At 51.3% G+C, this 21,983-nt stretch overlaps 7 protein-coding genes across 7 annotated transcripts; 6 read left to right on the top strand and 1 right to left on the bottom strand.

The window, feature by feature from the left end:
* Nucleotides 1-1,022: 1,022 nt before the first annotated feature.
* Nucleotides 1,023-2,963, bottom strand: A1O9_05908 (uncharacterized protein; the record flags this gene model as incomplete). The annotated part of the gene is made up of 1 exon (XM_013405121.1): nt 1,023-2,963. One exon carries the CDS (start codon nt 2,961-2,963, stop codon nt 1,023-1,025), a length of 1,941 nt encoding a protein of 646 aa, XP_013260575.1.
* Nucleotides 2,964-4,181: 1,218 nt separating this feature from the next.
* Nucleotides 4,182-6,129, top strand: A1O9_05907 (uncharacterized protein; the record flags this gene model as incomplete). The annotated part of the gene is made up of 4 exons (XM_013405120.1): nt 4,182-4,315; nt 4,369-4,400; nt 4,455-4,540; nt 4,588-6,129. 4 exons carry the CDS (start codon nt 4,182-4,184, stop codon nt 6,127-6,129), a joined length of 1,794 nt encoding a protein of 597 aa, XP_013260574.1.
* Nucleotides 6,130-7,084: 955 nt separating this feature from the next.
* On the top strand, nt 7,085-7,851 carry A1O9_05906 (uncharacterized protein; the record flags this gene model as incomplete). The annotated part of the gene is made up of 2 exons (XM_013405119.1): nt 7,085-7,595; nt 7,670-7,851. 2 exons carry the CDS (start codon nt 7,085-7,087, stop codon nt 7,849-7,851), a joined length of 693 nt encoding a protein of 230 aa, XP_013260573.1.
* A 2,690-nt stretch (nt 7,852-10,541) lies between these two features.
* On the top strand, nt 10,542-13,729 carry A1O9_05905 (beta-glucosidase; the record flags this gene model as incomplete). Its single annotated transcript, XM_013405118.1, has 6 exons — nt 10,542-10,843; nt 10,898-10,995; nt 11,054-11,229; nt 11,281-11,536; nt 11,592-11,932; nt 11,987-13,729. The coding sequence occupies 6 exons, from the start codon at nt 10,542-10,544 to the stop codon at nt 13,727-13,729; spliced, it is 2,916 nt and encodes a 971-aa protein (XP_013260572.1).
* Nucleotides 13,730-14,671: 942 nt separating this feature from the next.
* On the top strand, nt 14,672-16,762 carry A1O9_05904 (cryptochrome; the record flags this gene model as incomplete). The annotated part of the gene is made up of 1 exon (XM_013405117.1): nt 14,672-16,762. One exon carries the CDS (start codon nt 14,672-14,674, stop codon nt 16,760-16,762), a length of 2,091 nt encoding a protein of 696 aa, XP_013260571.1.
* A 1,525-nt stretch (nt 16,763-18,287) lies between these two features.
* A1O9_05903 (uncharacterized protein) lies at nt 18,288-19,787 on the top strand (the record flags this gene model as incomplete). Its single annotated transcript, XM_013405116.1, has 5 exons — nt 18,288-18,356; nt 18,411-18,554; nt 18,604-18,651; nt 18,707-19,001; nt 19,045-19,787. The coding sequence occupies 5 exons, from the start codon at nt 18,288-18,290 to the stop codon at nt 19,785-19,787; spliced, it is 1,299 nt and encodes a 432-aa protein (XP_013260570.1).
* Nucleotides 19,788-20,161: 374 nt separating this feature from the next.
* On the top strand, nt 20,162-21,728 carry A1O9_05902 (uncharacterized protein; the record flags this gene model as incomplete). Its single annotated transcript, XM_013405115.1, has 5 exons — nt 20,162-20,230; nt 20,276-20,422; nt 20,480-20,527; nt 20,596-20,890; nt 20,941-21,728. The coding sequence occupies 5 exons, from the start codon at nt 20,162-20,164 to the stop codon at nt 21,726-21,728; spliced, it is 1,347 nt and encodes a 448-aa protein (XP_013260569.1).
* Nucleotides 21,729-21,983: the final 255 nt, after the last annotated feature.

Here is a 21,983-nt window from a genome sequence, read left to right as displayed (position 1 = left end):
GACTGGCTGCGCATCTCGTTGCGGCACTTCACCATCTATCCAGGCTACGTCTCCTCGACTCGAGGAACCAGTGAGGATTCCAGTGGCAGCAGCAGCGGCAATGGCAACATCAGTGAGGAATCCGGGCTCGGACGGCATGGACGCATCGTTAAAAGCATGCAAATGATGCTGGCGCCATCCCGACATCCCCGGTCGGAGTATGTGCGTAGGGGAAAGTTCCTCAAGGTGTTTCCCGCACTTGAGTCCGTCGAGGTGATTTACTTCTGGCCTGAGATTCTCGGTCGTTTAAAGACGCGCCTGGAAGAGTTCTATGACGGGAGGCGCGACGACGAGCTGCTGCTGATCATCAAGATGGCCTTCCACAATGAGTTGGCGTTCAACTTGCTCGTTGCGGAGATGCTCGTGAATGGACACACGGAAGGGTTGGATCCGGATGATATTCCAGAGGCGATCTTGGATGGGAGAGTACATGTGTTGGACTCTGCTTCCAAGGACTTACCTGTAAATAGGGTCGAGATCTCCGTCACGGCTCATTTTCGTGAGATGTACCCCGCAGATGGAAGTGAAAGGAGGGGCCTGGTAGGTTTTGAACCATCGTCCGTGGGAATATGATCACGCATTGACCTTTCTTTTTAGTGTGTCAGCTATGAGACGCCATCATATGCCATTTTAGATCGATGGCTCGGGTCACATTATCACCCTCCAGATTCGGCCAGGCTTGGGTGGCACCCTCATGATTAACATAGAGGAAATATGCCGGCTTAACACGAGTCACATATGAGAAGCTACATCGTCAGCCAAGTTAAAACGGTGGCCCAAAGAGGCAATATTGAATCACTCATTGCTCATCGTCAGCATGATGGTACGAGATTGTTTGCTCCGCCTTCCTGGTTCATTGCATCAACATCGTCTCTCGAGTTCTCTGGATTAGTCATGCATGTCTAATAACTGTCGTGGTCGCTCATGGGGTATCTCAAGTCTCTCAACACCGTTACCAATGCGTTGGATTAGTATACAATTCATCAGCCCACCACACGCTCAACTCGATCCCTTACACTTGCCCATAAACTGCGGGTAATTTGCTCCTCAGGATGTTTCAAAGCACGAATGGTTTCCACTGACCGCTGGGACATGACCTGGTGCTCACTGAAAAATACCCCATGCAGGCCGTAAGACACTCTCTGAGTCAATTCCACTCTACCGACGATAGTTTTCATGTCCCTTGCATCAATGATCCACAGCTCACTCTTCGCATTGGGTAGACATTCTCCAGAAGAATCGAGCTGAGATTCATCGAACACATAGGTCAGCAACCAACCATCATCTTCCCGTTGAGCATCTTTGCGAGGAACAAAGCGTGGCTCCTGGGCAAACCAGCCTGGAGGCAATTGGAAAATCATGATAGGGTCGTCGTCGCTGTTTGACTCGAGCACCTCACGTACGGACCTTGTGTCTACACACCCCGTTACAGGACACAAACTAGGATCCTTCATGCCCCGATTGATCAAAGTCTCTGCGTCAATCTTGGCCAGGCAATCGATCTTCACGGCCCGGCCGAGTGCAGCACCGAATGAGCCTTCCGATGTTGAGCAACCGTAGATAAACTTGGATTTTCCCATCGCTTTGTCTTCTCGTGTACTGGGGAATTCAAACGGAACAGCGCTCAGCCCGAATTGATAATTGATCTCATTGCGGTGGGCGTCAGCGAGGGAGAACTGATAATAGTAGAGTCGGCATTGTTCTTCTTCCCGGCCAGCCTCCATGATGGTAGGTTGTGGAGCAGCTATATCCCCGGCAGAGAATACCAACGATGCGGATGTGAGCCGACAAGTCAACATGTTGACCGCCAGTGTTGTCAGTTGGCCGGTTAACCCGTCCATGGCTTGATCATCCCACGTATTTGCTGTGTGAAAGATACAACAAGGATCGGTCGTAAACCAACGAACAAGGTCTGGCTGATGTCTGGGGAAAACTCCAAACCTGGACTTGACGGAAGGATTGTAAGAAACTGTGGGCCTATTCTTCATCAAGTTTAATGGGTCCAAGGAGAGAGGCAGATCCATAATGACGGTATGATTGGAGGAGACACCAAAGTCGTGCATCATTTTCGCCGATGAAATCCCGAGTATGGGGGCATTCAGAAGTCTTGTCGGTGTCTCGAAAGGCGTTGGCGGACTAGTGGGCGAGCGTGTGGCAGGAATAATCGAGTAATGGATGTACGGGGGAATAAACGTAGAGTGGAAGAGAATCATCTCTCCTGACCTCAAGTCAACACGTGGATGGGCTGTAGTCCATTCTTTCATGAACCCAGTCAGTCCGTCGCCTCCAAAACCAGAACCATGCTCTCCACCATATTCTCCCTCTGCCCTTTTCCCATTGTACCAGCCAATAGTTTCCAGCCCTGGAAGTGAGACGCGCATTGGCGGGCCCGACTCACAAGTAGCAAGTGCCCTGCCATCGTGGAAAAGAATCCCAGTATTCGCCACGCTGATCCTCTCCAGTGCTTGGAGAGATCCAGGGAGGCGTGATAGGATGACGAGTAATATGGTGCGAAAAACGACGATGAAGATCTTGAAAAAGGACGCAAGTGGGTTCACCAGAGTGGCGATACTAGGTAAAATCGGGGTTCGCAGGTGCCTCGAAGTAATGGAAGAGAGGTAGACGTCGGTCAAAATGTATTGATTGACAAACTCTGGCTGCACACCACCATGTGTCCGGGTGAAGGATACTCCACTGAGCATGCCGTCGCCATCAAACCAATGGGCGTCTCTCCCAAGATCCTCGTTGGACACAGGATTGCCTCCATTTCGGACATATTCACCTCCCCATAGCTCTTCTGGTATTGTTCCCGAAAACTGACAAGGGGTAAGAGGTTGAACTTGCTGGATCGGAGCAAAATTCCCACTCAGATATGGATGTGGATGGCTCTTCTGTCGCTTTCTTGGATTTGGGACCGACGCCATTGTGGAAGAGAGCGGAGAGAGAGGCTGCTGGGATGCATTTGATCTTGCTCGAAAGGCCTTGGGTTTGAGCATAAAAGCGATACTGTTGTGCCAAGTTCGGAGGGTGGTGAACGTGCCAGTCCCTTCACGAACAGGCCTCCGCAGGCATATGCTCGGGATTGTCGTAAAGCCGTGCGTCGCTGGTCTAGGTGAGGGTCGGAGGGAGAAGTAAGGATGCTTTAGAAAAGATGTGACGGTGGTGTGATGAGGTTTCAATCGGAACAAGGACAGAAAGAATCCAACCATACATAATAGAGCGCCACAGGATCTCCCTGTAAACAGCCAGAGCTCTTATGTCAAACCATGCGTGTAAGAAAGAGCAGGCGACGTGGTTGTATATGATGGGACATGGCAGGTATAGTGCGTGGTGCTCAGAGGCCAGGCGGAAGCGGAGAAGTCGCTACGGAGGACAAAGAGCACATGAAAGGAGGAATGACGAGAGAACCAATGCATGAACAAGGATTGATAGCGTCGGGTGAGCGATGAACTTGCATGAAATTGGGGAGGAGGTGCAGCAGTAGCATCAAAACCCCCACCTCTACAGACTTGGGCCTCGGATGTCGTCACTGGAAATTATACGAGGAAGGTATACCGACGCTAGAGGCACCCTAGCCTCGGCTATCCTGCCTCAATCGATACGCCGAGCAAGAGCCCTGCCACTAGCGGTCGTTAAAAATGGTTCCTCAGCGAGCTTGTTTATACTTGCCAGGCCTCTAAACTGGATAGAGCGCGTCATGATGTAGGCAATCTTTCTCGCCCATGCCATGCGTCCCAACTTTTTCTTTGACCGAATGGCGTCCCTAGAAGGTTTGGGATGTGCTGCTGGCAGCTGCACTCTGCTTCACTGTATTGCGTTACCCAATTGCTTACCGCTGATTTTGCGGAAGCAGCTGTGACCAAGCTGCAAGCGTGAAAACTCCACCAACTGCCCGAGACTGACATTCCCAAAATCCTAATTGTTTCTGTCCTCAAAACTGTCAAATACGATATTGCTACCAAGTATGGATGATACCGGAAGCCACTGTCCTTGACCTCAGTGTTGATCCGATTTACTGTACAGTTGGCACCTGGACCTCACTCCAGCAAAATCCGCCCTCCATGTACGAATATGCTTTTGTGTACGTCCATGTCCCTGATCAGCACGGTAGTCGGTAATCGTAAACGCTAATCTAAGCTGTCATGGACAGCCATATCATTTTCACAATCCCCATAGCAGTTATTCTTAGCATTCTTCTTGGGCCTCTTTTCACGCGGAGAGATGTCTACAAGATCTGCTTCCTGGAATTCATTGCGGTCGCCTACACCATTCCATGGTAAGTTGGACATAGCTCTAGCCAATGCCGTTTCGGAGACACTGACAATATAGGGACTCTTACTTGATCAGAACAGGGATTTGGAGTGAGTCGACTTGAGTTCAATTAAAAGGCCACACCGAAGACTGACTGGTACCAGCCTACCCACCGACGGTCATCATAGGTCCGAGACTCTTCAGTATCCCCGTGGAAGAGCTGTTCTTTATTGTCGTCCAGACGTACATTGTGGGTGCACCAGGATGTCTGATCGCGCTTTTATTGACATCTCTCAGACGACATGCATCCAGATTTTTCTCTCTAAATCGGTCATGACCGCCACTCATCTGCACAATGAAACCGACACCAAAGATTCTGTCGGAAATAAATTGCTGCTCCGCAAGCGGATTGGACAAGTCATACTGTTGCTTTGCTCCGTACTCCCTCCTTCCTTGTGGAATGGACACTCAAAGGGCACCTATATGATACTTATTCTGAGCTGGTCCGCTCCAGTGATGCTCATGCTGTGGACTTTCGCCTATCAATTGTTACTTACCTTGCCAACGACACATACGTTGTTTCCCGTTGTTGTGACCACCCTCTACCTGTGGATTGTCGACACTTTCGCTTTGCACCGAGGCACCTGGAGTATCGCCCCAGGCACAAAGCTAGGTATTTATGTCTGGCCACACCTTGAGCTGGAAGAAGCAATTTTCTTCCTCGTCACCAATGTTCTCGTTGTCTGGGGTGCCACTGCTTATGACAACGCAGTTGCAATTTTGGATGTCTTTCCAGTGCAATTTCCCCACGTCCCAGGAACTCCACCACCAATCATGCTACTCAAAGCATTGTTTCTTTCCACGTCTAAGTATGATGTCGAACGGCTCGAGGGTCTGAACACGGCACTTTCAGTTCTAGCGCGTAAGAGTCGTTCGTTCTACCTGGCCTCAGGGGTCTTCGTCGGGCGACTGAGAATTGATCTCATTCTCCTCTACGGATTCTGCAGGGTAGCAGACGATTTGATTGACAACGTGACGTCAGAGGAAGAGGCTGAGACCTGGGTCAAGCACTTTTCGAGATTCCTCGATGTCATGTATTCGCCCGAATCTGACGCGAAAAGTATCAAAGAGGCCTTGAATCCGTTCCCTTCTGAAGTACAATCCGTGTTGCTTCAGCTTCCTGTGGACAAGCTGCCCTCTGCGCCATTTCACTCTCTTCTAGATGGATTCCGCATGGACCAAAAGTTCTTGAACAGAGAATCGAAATCCAACCCACCTATCCAAACATTTGAGGATCTGCAACGATATGCTACCTGTGTCGCGTCAACCATCGGCGAACTATGCCTCCACCTGGTTTTCTACCATGATCCGGACGGTGATACAAATGCAGTGGTGAAGCAGAGGTGCCTTGAGTCAGGTGCGCGGATGGGGCGGGCCTTGCAATACGTCAACATTGTGCGAGATGTGCCTACTGATGCTGAAGCTGGCCGATGCTATATCCCAGCGGAATGGATCACAGAACCGAAGTCTCCCATCGAAGCGGAAGTCAGGGTGCGACAGGAGACCACGCATTTGCGAAAGAAGATCTTGGATATAGCGTTCGCCCTGTACGTTGAGAATCGAGATGCGATTGAGGAGTTGCCTCCGTATGCTCGAGCCGGCATTCGCGTTGCCGTGGAGAGCTACATGGAGATAGGTCGGATGATGCGGTATCGTATCCTTGAGGACAGGCCACTGAACTTTGATGGAGGAGGCAGAGCCGGTCGAGCTTCTGTTCCCAAACGCAGACGGTTAATTGTGGGATGGCGGACAATGAGGGGCTGGCGAGGCGATCCGTGATATTGAAAACAGGCTGTGTGCCCCTGATTTCAATCTAGGGTGCACAAGATATACACCTCTCTGGACCTCAGCAGTCAGGACTTATCATTCGCCAAGCCCAGACATCAACGCAGAGTCACGTGCCGGTCTCTGCCAGACTGCCCATGTGCCCTCAGCCGCAGAGTCTGGACGCGGGGCACCAGCTCCCTCGGAGGCTCCAAGATCAGGTACCGCACTGGTTCAGCACTAACCATGATTAGCTAGATAGATCACGCTACACGTAAGAACACGGCAATTCTGACAAGACGGTTCCTGGGGTATATCCACGGAGTTCCATGTTTCGCCTGTCCACGTCCACACCCGGACGATCTCCTTTTCTTTGCGAACTTCCTTGATCTCCTTCTCTTTCGCACATCGCGCCCGTTGAACGCCAATTGTACTCGGTAGACTGGCGGCTCCTGGATCTCGCCATCTCATTCGGACTCTCCCAAAGATATACCTTTGATACCCTTACCGCTATTCTTGCTTTCTCATTCAACTTGACTCGATCCCTCTCGGTGCAATTTCCGAAGGGAAGGTTCCCCATAATTGGCCAGTGTACTCCCTCCTAGATACAAGGCCTCGAAAGTCAAGGTGCACCGAGGTCGCTCGTGCCAGTCTAGAAAGAGTAGAAGTTCTTTATTACACAAACCGAAATATAGGCGCAGTGATCTAGGCGATTGCAGCATTGGTGTAAATAATACGTGATTTGTGGAAAAATCTGGCTGCTTCACTCAAAAAGGATTTCTGTTTCAAGAGAAGTGCAGCCAAGTCATCAGCTGAGGGTTGCTTTCTGGTATCACTTGGAAGACGAGCGAAAAAGATGGTTTCAACTAGACACCACCCTCGCCCTTTTCCGGAACCGGCTACACCGTTAACGAACCGTGGGAGTTCAGGATCGTCGTCAAAGGCAAACTCGCCGACCTTATCCGACTCAATGGCGGTCTCGTCTCAAGCCACCAACAAGAAATCGCGGTCGAATCGTCCTTCAGCCGCGAAGCGCGATGCAGGATCGACACGGTTTATCCACACGATTCCTCCCATGTTCATGATCTGGTTGACCTTCTCATTACCGTTGGTCATGTGGGACACTGGCTATATTTTTCTTCGGCCGCATTCTATGCCAGGTGGGAAATACCATTCACCCGTGTGGAAGCTGTATGCCTTGTACGGAACGGTTGATCACGTTTATGGCTGGCCGGCTTGGGATAGCCACAGCGGCTTCACAGCGGCCCAAGCATCACTCAACGTCATTGAGACAGTCATGTACATCTATTATCTGGTCGTCATCTGGCGGTCCTCTGCCAAGGACTTGTATGCCTTCCGCGACATCGAGACACTATTCTTGGGAAACCGGCAGAAAACCGTGTCTGGACCTGGAATTGCGACGGCTGTGCTTGTGCTCTTTTCTGCGACCGTCATGACTATCAGTAAGACCGTCCTATATTGTAAGTGTTGACTATCCCTCGAAGTTGTCCCCGGCTCGCTCCCGAGGAGGTTCATGATACTGACTCCTTGGCAGGGGCCAATGAATACTTTTCTGGCTTTGCAAGTATTGGGCATAACGCAGCATGGGATCTGTTCTGGTTGTGGATCCTTCCCAACGGTCTTTGGATCATTTTCCCAGGATATATTGCGTATCTGCTCGGAGATGAGCTTGTCAACGCTCTCGAGGGAGCTTCTGGAAATGAGAGGGAAGACTAAAAGTGAGGAGGCATCTGACGGTATTCGAACTTGACATGTGATTCAACCCGATTTCCCGGGGGGGATACAGAACGAATCATGTACATCCTAGTCTACAGTCTCGCGACGAGATGTACATACATACATGAAACTGACCGAAAATCTGGCTGGTCCAGAGTATGGCAGGCCCTGGTATGCTTTCCTGTGGCCATGTCCCTAATGTTGGCACACCACCTCCCTATTCTGGACAAATGCCGTTGGGTAAGAGTACTTCTCTCTCCAGGTTCGTGTTGCTCTTCCCAACCCCGCAACTCGGAGCGTGCATGCAATCCGCGGACCAGTCATGGTGTACACCTTGGAAGGATCACTCCTCCAAAATCGCAAGGACAAGCATGTTCACACTTTGTGCTCGGCAATCGATATATGCAACCCACGCGAGGCCACTGAATTACTCCGCAGGTCCGCCTGCAAGCATCCATGGCCAGAAGGCGCGGCTGATATTGGGTACACGGGATGATTGAAAAACAGATATTGCAACCTCACGTTATGTCAAGCGACTCGTGTTAAGGTGAGATCCGGGACAGAGCAAGTGTAGCAGCTGCAAGCTGTCCCTCATACCACCCACAGTGGACGGATATAACCGTACTAAGCGATCCGGTATTCCGCTTGGCCGACGGAGTGATATTAGCGGCTTGTAGACGGCACGTCGCTCTCTCCCGGACTGATGTGGGGAACCCTTATTGCCTGGAGTTTACGAGTAGTCCGCAGGTATGTTGACCTCTGGCGTGTGGGCACGCTGCAGCTGTTTTATGCATTCCTACGCAGTTCAAGCAGTACGCCCTAACTGCTAGACACCTAGGCACCTAGGTCTGTAGTCTCTGTCCTGGACACGCGAGGTCGTGGAAGTGCCTAGCTAAGGGAGGTTACAAGTAAATCACACCGTGGAGTTGAGCGACTTAAGACATCAGTCTTCGGACAGAAGTGGCGAAAGCGATTCGTAGCCTTGAAGTGCCGGGCAAATGCCAAGACCTGGAGAGAACACTGCGGAAGGCCGGGAGAACTTCTGACAAGACAAGATGGTCAACAAATGGGTTAAACATCGGGCACAGTTTGAGCAGAAGAGGGAAAAGAGGCGCATTCTGTGGAGCTCGGCGGTGGTCGGTGGCGCTGTGGGGAGCAAGGATCTCCGCAGCAGTGGAATGCTTGTGAGTCTTGCTTGGGCAACACCTTGGCCTAGGGGCGCACCCGCCGCAGGCTTAGGGACGCCCTGAGGCTTGATCGGCCGGAGCTATGCCCGGAATGAGCTGGTAGCCTGGTACTGTTCAGGCACCGCATGGAATGGATACCTCGTACTTTGACAAAGCTCAGAGTCGGGAAGATCGTCCTTCAGGCTTCAGTGAGAATGGCGCGACATGCCGTTGGGGCTTTGTGGCTTTGTGATGGAACCTCTTCGCGCGCTGACCAACCCAAGAGGTGTTGTCAATTCCGCTGATCCTGGTGGTAGCGTCGGGACGATGGCGATGACATGGTTGACCAGGTACAGTACCTCGCAATCCCCCGTAGAGATGCTCCGCGAAGGCAGCGCCTGTGTAAGCAAATGCAACATCTTGGTTCCCATAAGCGCTCGAGTGATAATGGCCAGAATGTTGCGGGGTAAGCTCGCGATGAGTCTATCTGCAGTCTGTATGTGCATCGAGACTGAAGATCTGGTCATGCGAAGCGCAGAAAATGGACAAGAAGAATACCGGGTAGAAGGTTGCTACTAACGAGGTACGACCAGTACCACCTTTCCCACCCAAATGCAACCTCACCAGGACTGGCATACCTTGAGTTGCCTTGACCCTGAGCAACAATGGAGTCGATGATACGCAGGCACCCGCACAATGCCCCAGCATCCTCAGACAGGCTTCGCTACCGGACCCAATGAACAGCCATGAAGTATGAATCCCAGCCACGCTGACCTGTATGCTGCCGTCCTCCACAAATCGCGAAGCTCCAACTGACCCTGTGGACGGAGTACCGTGCACATCATACCTGGAAAAGGTAGCAATACTGGTACCTGTGATATTCCAGCATCCTCGGTTTGCAAGGCCCTGTCAACTCATGACATCCCTCAAATCAGATTCAAATATCGGTGAGGATATTTATTCGCACGGGTTTCACCATTCCATTCTCTTCCTTTTCCTACGAGGAGATTGATTCACTGGAGAGTCTCACCATTCACCATACACCATACTCCTGCTCCGGTCTCCCGCCTCGTCACCCGGCACAACTTCGGGGTTCCTCCCCGTAACACTTCACCGCGCACTGCCTACAGCGTGCCTACTGGGGCTTCAACCCCCAAATCCAGCGCCCCAAGGCCAACGACTGTTTAGCTACAGGGAGTAAACAAAATTCATATCCGCCTATCCAAGCACGAATAGCGCTCTTGTCGCTTATCGATCGGGAAGGATTACAGCCTAAAACACAACAAGATATCGCCCTTTGTCGTCGGCCTTGTCCGTTCGGACCCTTTATAATGTGGCTCGAAACCACTATTATCGGGGCGGCGTTGGCTATTCTTCCCTTTTCCCAGTTGTTGTTGGTGGAAGCCAGTGTGAGCATTTCTCTTCCCCAACTTTGTCACTTCCCTGCCCCGGCCCCCTGCCCTGGCCCCTTCCCTTTGTGGTGATCGGAAAATATTTGTTCCCTCCGCACGCAAACTTGCAGCCATGCAACTTCCACTCTCTGCCTTTTATTTATTCAATACAACCATTCCAACCCTAGGCATCCCTCCTTACTTACAAAGTCTTCTTCTGCAACAGCCGGTCGAATCTCCTGAAGCAATCTACAAACGGCAAGCGGCCCAACCTTTCAACAATGATTACGATGGCCCTCTCTGGACTTCACCGCCAAGTTATCCATCTCCATGGGGCTCTGGCCTGGGAGACTGGGGTGCTGCTTACGAGAAGGCCCACGCTTTCGTCAGTCAATTGACATTGCTCGAGAAAGTCAATCTCACCACAGGTGTCGGGTACGTCTTCGTCATACCATGCACTCTCCCCTAGTGGTACTGACCCGCCTACAGCTGGGAGTCTGACCGATGTGTCGGCAACGTCGGCGCAATTCCACGGCTAGGCTTTCCAAGCCTGTGTATGCAAGATTCGCCCTTGGGGGTCAGACTCGGTAATACTGCCTTGCCTCGAGTTCCAGATCGATCTCGGATACTAATCTGACTCCCTAGCTGATTATGTTTCTGCCTTTCCTGGAGGTGTCAATGTTGCTGCCACTTGGGACCGAAATCTTGCTTATCTTCGTGGCCAAGCTATTGGTGAAGAGCATAGATCGAAAGGTGTTGATGCTGTATTGGGCCCTGTTTGTGGACCTCTTGGTCGTTCTCCTGAAGGTGGTAGGAATTGGGTACGAGCGTTGAGAAACCAATGTGGCAGCACAAATACTGACGGAGAGTAGGAAGGTTTCAGTCCCGACCCATATCTCACAGGTGCTCTGATTGCTCCGACCATCGAAGGCATTCAAAGTGCTGGGGTCATAGCCACCACAAAGCACTACATCGCCAACGAACAGGAGCATTTCCGTCAAGTCGGTGAATCGATCAGCTATGGCTTCAACATCACTGCAACTTTGAGCTCCAACATCGACGACAAGACGATGCACGAGATCTATCTTTGGCCATTTGCTGATGCTGTTCGTGCAGGTACTGGGTCGAGTAAGTACTCATGTCCGGGTTTGGATGTAGCTTGCTAACCGCAGACTCTAACTAGTCATGTGTTCATACCAACAGATCAACAACTCATACGGCTGTGCTAATTCATACACCTTGAATCATCTCCTCAAGAACGAACTGGGATTCCAGGGCTTTGTCATGTCCGATTGGCAAGCTCAACATTCTGGCGTCGGGACCGCCTTCGCGGGTCTTGACATGTCGATGCCTGGTGACACTGTCTTCAATTCCGGTTACACCTTTTGGGGAACGAATCTCACGGTCGCCGTTCTCAACGGAACCGTTCCTGAGTGGCGTGTCGATGATATGGCTGTCAGAATTATGGCAGCTTACTATTATGTGGGACGCGACCAGAACTATGTCCCCACAAATTTCTATGCCGTAAGGGAACCTATCCCACATCGATCCGTAGGCAACTACTGACCATTCTCTTAGTGGAGTCAAGATACCTATGACCATATTCACGCCGCAGACGTGAACTCTCCTGTCGGCCTTGTCAACGAACATGTCAACGCTCGTGCTGAACATGCACGCGTCATTCGTGAAGTGGGAGCCAAATCAAATGTTCTCCTGAAGAACACCGGTAGTCTCCCCCTCAGTGGTAAGGAGAAGCAGGTTGGCATCTTTGGCTACGATGCAGGCAGCAATCCATGGGGAGCAAATGGATGTCCTAACAGGAACTGCAACAACGGAACTTTGGCCATGGGTTATGGTAGCGGTACCGCCGAGTTCCCATACCTTGTCACCCCGGAACAGGCAATTCAACAGTACGTCTTGACGCAAACAGATGGCGAGGTCTTTGCCATCCTCGACAACTACGCCGACAGCCAGGTCAAGAATGTCGCATCTCAATCGGATGTCGCAATCGTGTTTGCCAACGCTCAATCAGGTGAAGGATTCATCACCATAGATGGCAATACTGGAGACCGTAACAATCTTTCGCTGTGGGAGGGAGCCGACCGATTGATCGGCAACGTCACGACTTACAACCCCAACACAATTATCGTCCTTCACACCGTAGGACCGGTCAATGTCTCTTCGTGGTACGACAACGAAAACGTCACCGCCATCATCTGGGCTGGTCTGCCAGGACAAGAAAGCGGAAATGCCATTGTTGATGTCCTTTACGGATTCGTCAATCCTGGAGGCAAGCTACCATTCACCATTGCGCGCAACCGGGATGACTTTGGAACCGATGTCATCTATGAGCCGAACAACGGTCAGTTCGACGCTCCACAAGATTACTTCTCCGAGGGCGTCTTCCTCGACTATCGCTGGCTTGATCAAAACGGAATTGATCCCATCTACGAATTCGGCTTTGGTCTCAGCTATACCACCTTCGAGTATTCCAACCTTGTCATCATACCAGGAAATCCAGCACCGTACACTCCGGCCAGCGGATCAACCGGCCCAGCTCCAGTGCTCAGTAACTCAAGCAGCGACGCCTCGCTCTACGTCTTCCCCAACGGAACCATTCCGTATCGACCGTACCTCTTCATCTATCCCTACCTCAACTCCACCGATCTGGAAGCTTCTGCCGATGATCCTGATTACGGTCTATCTGCTGATCAATATATTCCCGCCGGTGCCAGTGATGGTTCCCCACAGCCTGTTCTTCCCGCAGGCGGTGCGCCAGGAGGCAACCCGTTACTATATGAGATCGTCGCCACCGTGTCTGCAACAATTACCAACACCGGATCTGTTGCAGGTGATGAAGTGGTGCAGCTTTATCTTGGCCTCGGCGACGGCGAACCACCAAAAGTCCTCCGTGGGTTTGACCGCTTGACCATCGCTCCAGGAGCTTCTGCAACCTTCACCGCAGACCTCACCCGCCGGGACGTTTCGGTCTGGGATACGACCTTTCAGAACTGGGTGGAAGTGTCAAACCCGACCGTCTACGTCGGCGCCTCGAGCAGGAACCTGCCGCTCTCGGGCTCGCTCACCAGCGGTGGCTCAGGGAGTGGTGCACCGCCACCACCGCCTCCTCAATATAGTTCCAGCTATGGAGGCTATCCTCATCCCTCTGCATCAGCAAGTGGTGCTCCACCTCCGCCTGTCGTCAGTCAGAGCCCTGACGGTCAGCCTATTTGGCCCACTGGCGCCCCCGTCAGCCAGATCTCAGATGGCCAACCTCAGTGGAACACTGCCAAGCCGCAGTCGACGACGACCTGGTCGTGATGAGTATCTAAACGCCATCACATAAGCGGGTGACAAATGACCGAGCACGGTGGCGTTAGAAGATAATGGACGCGTTATTAATGACATGATGAGATGAGCTTTAATGCCAAACGAGACACGAGCCAAGCAGGCGAGGAATTCCGAGAAAAAGAATGAACATATCTAATCCACTTAGCGGAGTCTCGGTCCGGGCACGTAAAATAATTTTTTTTTTCTAAACCACAAAGCGAATGAAGAAAGTTTCAAAGAGTCTCGACATCGCCGTGGACCTACCTGGCCGTTAGTTTCTTTTGTTGTCTCCAACTCGAAAACTTGGAACGCGATCTTGAGCTTCATCAATCCCCATCCTTAAACCACTAACGTAGATTCGTTCTTATTTATCCCTTTCTCTCTTTTGCACAAAATCCTCGGCTCTAGCTTCGGTTGTGAGTATCTCGAGCCTGTGGATCGGTGGGATCGGTTGGGAGATCTCGGAACTCAGATCTCAATTCCTATATTTAAGCTTAGGCTAGATAAGTATAGCACAGCTGTGAAGGTTAATAACGATTAAGATTTTAGAGTTTCCCATGCCCATTTTGGGAGTGTGGAATGTGGCCCGCTACGCAAATGTCGTCATGGACTTTTTGTTTTGGCGTCTTTGCTCATGAGCCTGAACGACACGGCCGTGCAATGAGTGTTTGGAAACTCTTACAGGTTCTCCCCCTTTTTCTCGAGTGGAGGGGTAGGAAAAGAGAGAAGCATTACACTCTTGCTTTCAGATTTGCGTAGGAGCTCTCCACGCAGCACATTTCACACCAGGGAAAACGCTCCGCGATTTCCGTACCTTGGATATTTGACGCAGAAAGCCCGACCTTTGGGATGGGCCCATCTTGCTGATTTACGGAACCTCCATCAACGTAAACACAATCTAGCCAGTGCTTCCCTCCTGCCCTCTTTTCAACAATGCCGCCGAAATTCAAAAGCCCCAAGAAGCAGGCCCAGGGCGCAGGCCCAGGTCCTAGGGTTCTGTATTGGTTTCGCACCGACCTTCGCCTGCACGACAGCCCAGCACTTGTGCACGCATTATCCCTCGAACCATCCGTGTTCATCCCACTGTGGTGCTGGGACCCGCACTACGTGTACCGCCAACGTGGGGCCGCCAATCGGTGGAACTTTCTGGTCAGCTGCATGCGCGACGTATCGAGGTCGTTAACCGCGTTGAATCCGAAGCAGAAGCTTCATGTCGTGAGGCGCGCGCCCGGAAAGGTCATGGTGGAGTTGTTGCGCAGGTGGAAGGTCGATGTGTTGGTGTTTGAGAAAGATACGGATGCGTATGCCCGCATGAGGGATGACGAGGTGAGGGCGATTGCAGAGGGATTGGGAGTCAAGGTGGTTAGTTTGAGTGGAAGGACGCTGTTTGATAGTGATGAGGTGGTCAAGATGAACGGTGGGAAGCCGACTATGTCTATGAACCAGCTTGTCAATGCGAGTAAGAAGATTGGAGATGGCGCTCCGAAGAAGCCTCTTGACAGGCCTACCAGCCTGCCTGATCCGCTGGCTGAGGCCGAGATGGATCTCATCGATTTGGATGATGATACGGGCGGAGGAGGGGAGGAAAATGTGGATTACAATCTACCGCAAAGGAGCCTGGGGAAGGCAAAAAATAGGCAGTATGATACAGGGATCATGGGTCCCAAGCGAGATTTCGGCATTCCCACGCTCGAAGAGATGGGCATCGACTCGGCCGACGTGACGTCTCCCCACAAAGGAGGCGAAACTGCTGGACTTGAAGCTTTAAAGTCCATGATGGACAAGTCCGACTATACTGGTACCTTTGAGAAGCCCAAAACAGCACCGACCGACTTCGAGCCGCAAGCAACGACGCTGCTCTCACCACACATGCACTTCGGCAGCGTCTCTGTAAGAAAATTCTGGTGGGACGTCCAGGATGTCTTGGAGAAGCGGCGGAAACAGAACAAGCATGTCAGTGGAGAGCCGGTCAATCTACCCGGGCAGTTACTGTTCAGAGATATGTATTTTGCCGCTTACGCAAAATTGGGATTCCAATTCGGACAAGCAGTGGGCAACAGCGTGGCGAGATTCATCCCTTGGCATTTGCAGTCGCATTACGTCAAGGGACAGAAAGATGGAAACCCTACCGGAGATGGAGCTTACGTCGTGGATGACCCTCAGGCGGAAGAGTATTTTCGTAGGTGGAAGGAGGGCAGAACGGGTTTTCCCTGGATCGACGCCATCATGCGCCAGCTCAAACTGGAAGGCTGGATCCACCACCTCGGGAGACACGCCGTGGCGTGCTTCCTGACCAGAGGTGGGTGCTATGTCAGCTGGGAACGCGGAGCGGAGGTCTTCGAAGAGTGGCTCATCGACCACGAAGTCGCCTGCAACGCGGGAAACTGGATGTGGTTGAGCTGCACGGCCTTTTTCAGCCAGTTCTATCGTGTGTATTCGCCCATCGCGTTTGGGAAAAAGTGGGACCCCGAAGGCAAGTTTGTGAGAAAGTATGTTCCAGAGTTAGCCCAATTTGACAAGAAATACATCTATGAGCCGTACAAGGCCCCGATCGCAGACCAGAAGGCTTGGGGTTGTATCATTCAGGGTGATGGGACAAAGACCGAAGAAAAGGGCACCAAGGTCTTTCCGAAACCGATGTTCGACTTCAACAAGCGCAGACAATTTTGCCTGGATCGCATGAAAGAGGCATACGATGTTGGGCTATATGGTGATGATAAGAGAGTGTTGTCTGGAGAGTGGAAGAAGCTGTTTGACTTCAATGATAAGCGTAGGGAGAGGAAGGAGGAAGCCAACGGCCATCTTCCCACTCATGGGACAAAGCGTTCGAAAACCGAGGCATCAGATGATGCCGATCGCCCTGCGTCCGAGGATGATACCGGGGAACTCGCGGACCAGGGAGCTGCAAGCCAAGACGAAGAAGACGAGAAGCCACCCAGAAAAGCCGTCAAACAAACTAAACCTAAGAAAGGTGCTCAGAAGACCTTAGATACGGTCGTGACGACGACGAGGGCAAAGAAATGAAGGGGAGTAAATTTGGGCCGCAGTTGGTAGTCCAGCAGCCAAGGATCTCAATGGCATAAGCGCAGCATCAAGGGAAGGTGGTCACGAGGGTGTAGAGCCCATAGCATGTCTGCCCAACTCTGCGCCTTGATAGAATGAATGGCACGAGGCCACGGGATATCAAAATTTGTGAGTGAATTGAATGGCTTTGGCTTTGGCTTTGGTAAATATCGGCTGCACCTGAGGTCTACGTGATCATTCTACTACGAAGTGTCGCCTGGGACATAGTGAGATGTTGTCGAACTGGCACGAGATTCCTTCTTTTCCGGCCACTGTGTTTGTCAGTGCCGCTTTCATGATATATATCTGTATAAACATTGGGTACTGTAGGAAGATTAGTAGTTATCCGAGCGTCGGTTATTACGCATGCCCTCGAACCTGGTGGTCGGAAATACCCTTTCTCGTTGTGAGCTGGCCATAAAGGCAAAGCCATGGTCAAACGTTGGCCAGATAGCATCATGTATTTTAGAGGCTTCGTCGACATTGAGACAAAACACAGCCGTCTGGTCATCACTTCCGCTCCAGTGACAGTTTGAAGTGAAGCCACTGATGCCCAACACTTCGGGCGGCAAACGACCGAACCCCTGATATTAGGCAGCAAATTGTATGGAACGGGCGTTGAGCTATAGTGAGAGCACTGGTTAGAGTGCGAAGTTTATCACAGTTTGATTTGAGGACTCCAAGTCTTTGGAGCCCCTCTGGGTGCTTTGCAGCTTGTCTGAGCCTGTGGAGTTGGGTTGAAATTGATAAAGTTGGAGAATAACAGTCCCTCTTATACAGAATTGTGGGTAACGCAGTGATTTGATAGGTGTTGGAGCCTCACTCAATATGCCTAGACCTTTCTGCGTCAATTAAAGCTCGAGATGAGAGGGTCTTGTTGGACTGATGACAGGAGTAAATAAATCAACCAATTATATCGGTCGCGTTCATATGCCTCGTATTGGCCGAAAGCTCGACCGGTGTCGAGTAATGTATTCGTTGCCTTGCTTTAGCTCCATCCATCCTTGTGGTCTGCCTTGTCCCATGGCCGAAAGGCGTGCCAGAGGTGACCGTGACACTGTGCGGAATGCGATAATCACACCTGCATCATATCTGTTTCTATACCTGGGCAAATGCAGGTCATAGAAGTGTCAGGCAGCATTGCGTGGTCGGATTTAGGATTTCGAGAGCCGAACAGTGTCTCACACAGAAAGGGGCGGGGGCACTGGAACAACTCAGCCACCTGATGACATGCCGTTGGACAATGTCCAGAATGTACATTGACATCCGCGAATCCGTGGAACGGTGTCATTGGCCTAGGCTGACAGGGTGTGAGTAACTGCCTATCAGCTGGGCGCCTGCCAGGCTGGGAGGTATATCATCACCAGGCTGAACTCGTCCAGGTTCTTTCGACTTCTCATGCATTCTGTTCCGTTGAAACTTTTACTACAGTTTGTCACCCGGCTTGTTTGTGAATTTCAGTTGCATTTGCTTTAGTGATTACAGAATGTCGTCCCTAACTGAGCGCATTGAACGAGTCAAGCATCACGATGCGGAAAAAGCCGAGCTATTTAAGGTGGCATGGTCCAGACGTTTTATGTGGTCGATCCTTTCGCTTATCTATCTCTAGGATCTCGTTGACCAGTTGAAAGAACTGGAAGAAGAGAAGCAGAAGATTCAAAATGAGTTGGAGCTCTCTCGATATCTCTGTGGAAAGCAGTTGGCAGATCTGAAGACGAAGAACCAAGATATCAGTGGTCTTCAAAAGACGATGGTGCGTTGTCACAGCTCAAACATGGAGGCAATTGCTCATTCGATCACAGGACTGTGATCCTTTCGTTCTCTTTTTAGTCGATGGGGACATCACCAAGGTAAGGCCCGAGGTGGAATGGAGCCGGCGAGGATGTGCTTACGCGCTCAAAATAGTTTTCTGATGATTATATCAAAAGGGGAGCCGCGGGGGGGCATGATGCAGCGCGAGATTTGAGGAAAGCCGTCTATGAATACTTCGAGCCAAAGCCGGACTTCCTGCTCAACACAAAGATTATCATACACATCTTTGCCAACATCGCTGGCATGTTAAAGGTTTATCAGGAGTCGAGAATATTGACAGATTCCAGTATTATCCGCCAATTTCTCCAAGGCTTCAACAGGGAACATGCCCTCTCACATTTCATTGATGCAGGCGATGATAAGGAAGCAGCTGATAGCAAAGTCAAAGGTTCGTTATTGCCAGATGAAAGAGTTCGACTGACCCATCAAAGAGGAGATGTCCTTGTTCTTCAACAATACCCACTGCAAACACATAATGTTTGCAGGATCCGGTGACAGCAGTTACGCTGGCTTTTTGAGGCAGTATACACTCACTACTCAAGTATGTTCAAGACTAGTCCTGGTTGAGTCAGTGCCGTTTGCGAACAAATTCATCGAATTGGCCGACAAGTTTGAAAAGACTGAATTCAAGAGCCTGTTTCGGGACTCCAAGATAGATATCAGAAGACCCTCACTTCGAGATGAAGCAGCTAGTCGTCCTCAGAGATCACCACCTCCGAGTTACGCTTCGACTGTGAAGCAAGTAGGTCAGTCACAGTCCGAAGAAGATAGTTTTCTCAAAGACGCGACCAGTCCCACCGCTGAACGGGGAGAGCGCCGAAAGATTTTCCTCAATAAGGATGGACATCGCGTCGACCGAGATGTTAGACCAGATAAGGGATTGGTCACCAGTTTGAAGCCGAGGAAGCTTTGCAATCGGCATTTCCTCACGCGATGCAATTATGTTTCGTGCATGCATTCCCATGAGGGAACCTTGACACCGGCGCAGACCGAAGCATTACGATATATTGCCCGGTTGAGTCCTTGTCAAACGTTGCTTTGTGACGACCCTGATTGTGTTGCCGGCCATCGATGTATGGCCGGGTCGAAATGTGATAGGCGAGGGAGTAATTGCTGGTTCAGCGAGGAGATGCATAATGTGGATACAACCATTGTGAGATCTCTCCCACCCTGAGGGTCTCACAAGACGGAATTACTCAAGAGAATAGATTACCCGGAAGGAAGAACATGGTACAGGAAAGAAGTCCAGACAGTCGGATTCATGAGCTGTATGCCAGTTGAAAAGCTGATTTGAATACAGTGCTGCATGTATGGAGTTGGGGGGTGCTGCCTAGAGAGCCTGGGGACAGCAGGGGATGGTCGGTCGCGACGGGGAAAGTTGATAGCGCGATGCCAAGACTTTCATTGATGAAGCATGCCTGCCACTTGCAGCCTCCAGAAATTCCACCTTCCAGTATATGTACAAATTAAGTTCCTTCACTGCTTCATCCCATACATGTCGTCGTTTTATTCATCAGCTGTTCCTTGGCCCTGCTTTTTGGGCGTCACATGGCGTCGTTCAAAACAAGAGTGGAACAGCTCCTCCGAGAAGATGCCGCTAGGAGCGCGCTGCTTGAGGTACGTTGCTTCCTTGGAGGTTCCAGCGTAGCTGACCATCTACAGGAGATGCTGGCCGAGTTGGAGTCACTCACTTCTCAGCATGATGCCGTTAAAAGAGAACTGGCTATGTCGCAGGACACTGCACGTACTTATTATGAAAAGATGGTGCAAGCCCAGACCGAAGCCAGCAAGCGCTCAGACCCAGCCCTGGTGAACCTTACCATCAATCTACCATGCCCCTTGGCTCCAGGCTGACCGACCTTTCAGGAAGGTGACCGTTTCGTCTTAGTCCTTGTCGATGCAGACAGTGTGCCGGTGAGAGACGGAGCCATTCATTCTTCAGGCGACGTGTTCCGCTACAAATGACCTGCTGACAGAGTTAGTTCCTCGACGACCTGGTTGCGAAGGGCAAGTCAGGTGGTGATGATGCCGGCAAACACCTTCGAATCGCCGTTGAAGCGTACCACAGATCAAATCCAAACTATCATCCCGATGACCGCATCATCATCCGCGCCTTTGCCAATACCTTGGGCTCAGGAAGGACCTACAAGGCAGCCCGTGTCATTCCAGATGAGACCGTCTTCAATGAATTCGTCGCTGGCTTCAACAGAAGTCATCCTCTCTCGGAACTCATCAATGCTGGCAATCACAAAGAAGCGGCGGATGCCAAGATGAAAGGTAATCCCATACCTCACCACCCATGACAACCCATTCTCACATCTCATTAGCAAACTTTGAACTTTTCTGCAGAAATCGGCATTGCCAACACATCCTCTTTGCTGGGTCTGCCGACAGCGGCTATGCCGGGTTCCTCGGTCCCTATTCATCACCGAATGGTGTCAACGAGAAGATCACGCTGATCGAAGGGCCCCCTTTCCCCTTCGATCTCAAGAGAGTTGCTAGAGGTTTTCAACACACGACTTTCCCGACCGTTTTCAGATCCTCCAAAATCCATGTTTCTCCCAGCACGCCATCGGCGACCATGAGAACGAAAAGGGCTGGTCCAGAGCTCACTTCCAACCGAGAGCGACCGACCCTGGTAGTAGCCGGCACGGGATCCAACACTCCATCTACTCCCCGACAATCAGCTACGCCTTTCCTTTCACTCGTGGCGCCGGCCCCGCTGGTCTATCAGAACAAATTTGGTCAGCGAATTGACCCGCCGCTCAACATCGATAAAGATTACCTACAATTTCTGTACCAGCACCTCAAATTATGCAACAACTTCTATCTTAAAGGCTATTGCCCATATGGTTCCAACTGCGAGTTCGACCATTCGAAGGCTTTGACTTCGGTAGAACTCGATACGTTCAGATACAAGGCGAGGACTTCTAGCTGTCGGACGTCGTTCTGCCAGGATCCTACATGCTGTCTCGGCCATACCTGTCCCCGTGGAGAAAATTGCACCATCAGCATGTGCAAATTTGCACCCGAGATGCATAACCCGGATGTCAGCGACTTGTATCAGTTCGATCCGGCCACGAACCAAAGACAGCACATAACGATGCCTGTCTAGAAGCCAGAGCGAAGACGAAGACGACCATCCAGTTCAAACTTCGTGGGCGCTGCTCCCACGTCAAGGCCCGTCGACCCAGTCGAACACCCCACGAACAACACTGACAAACAGCCTCGTATTGACCCTTCAGGTGCCTTTCCCATTGCAGCTGCCACAGCGGCGCGCACTGCCAGGATCGCCAGATTCGATCCCGCGCCTTCTTGCCAGATTTTGTAGGTCAGTGATCTCACGTCATAAATCAGCCTCATCTGCAAG

This window comes from Exophiala aquamarina (assembly GCF_000709125.1).
Source record: "Exophiala aquamarina CBS 119918 chromosome Unknown aczIA-supercont1.4, whole genome shotgun sequence".
In the NCBI taxonomy this organism is placed as follows: domain Eukaryota; kingdom Fungi; phylum Ascomycota; class Eurotiomycetes; order Chaetothyriales; family Herpotrichiellaceae; genus Exophiala; species Exophiala aquamarina.
The sequence above is the reverse complement of the archived record's forward strand: the minus strand, read 5'-3'. Positions and strand labels throughout refer to the sequence as shown.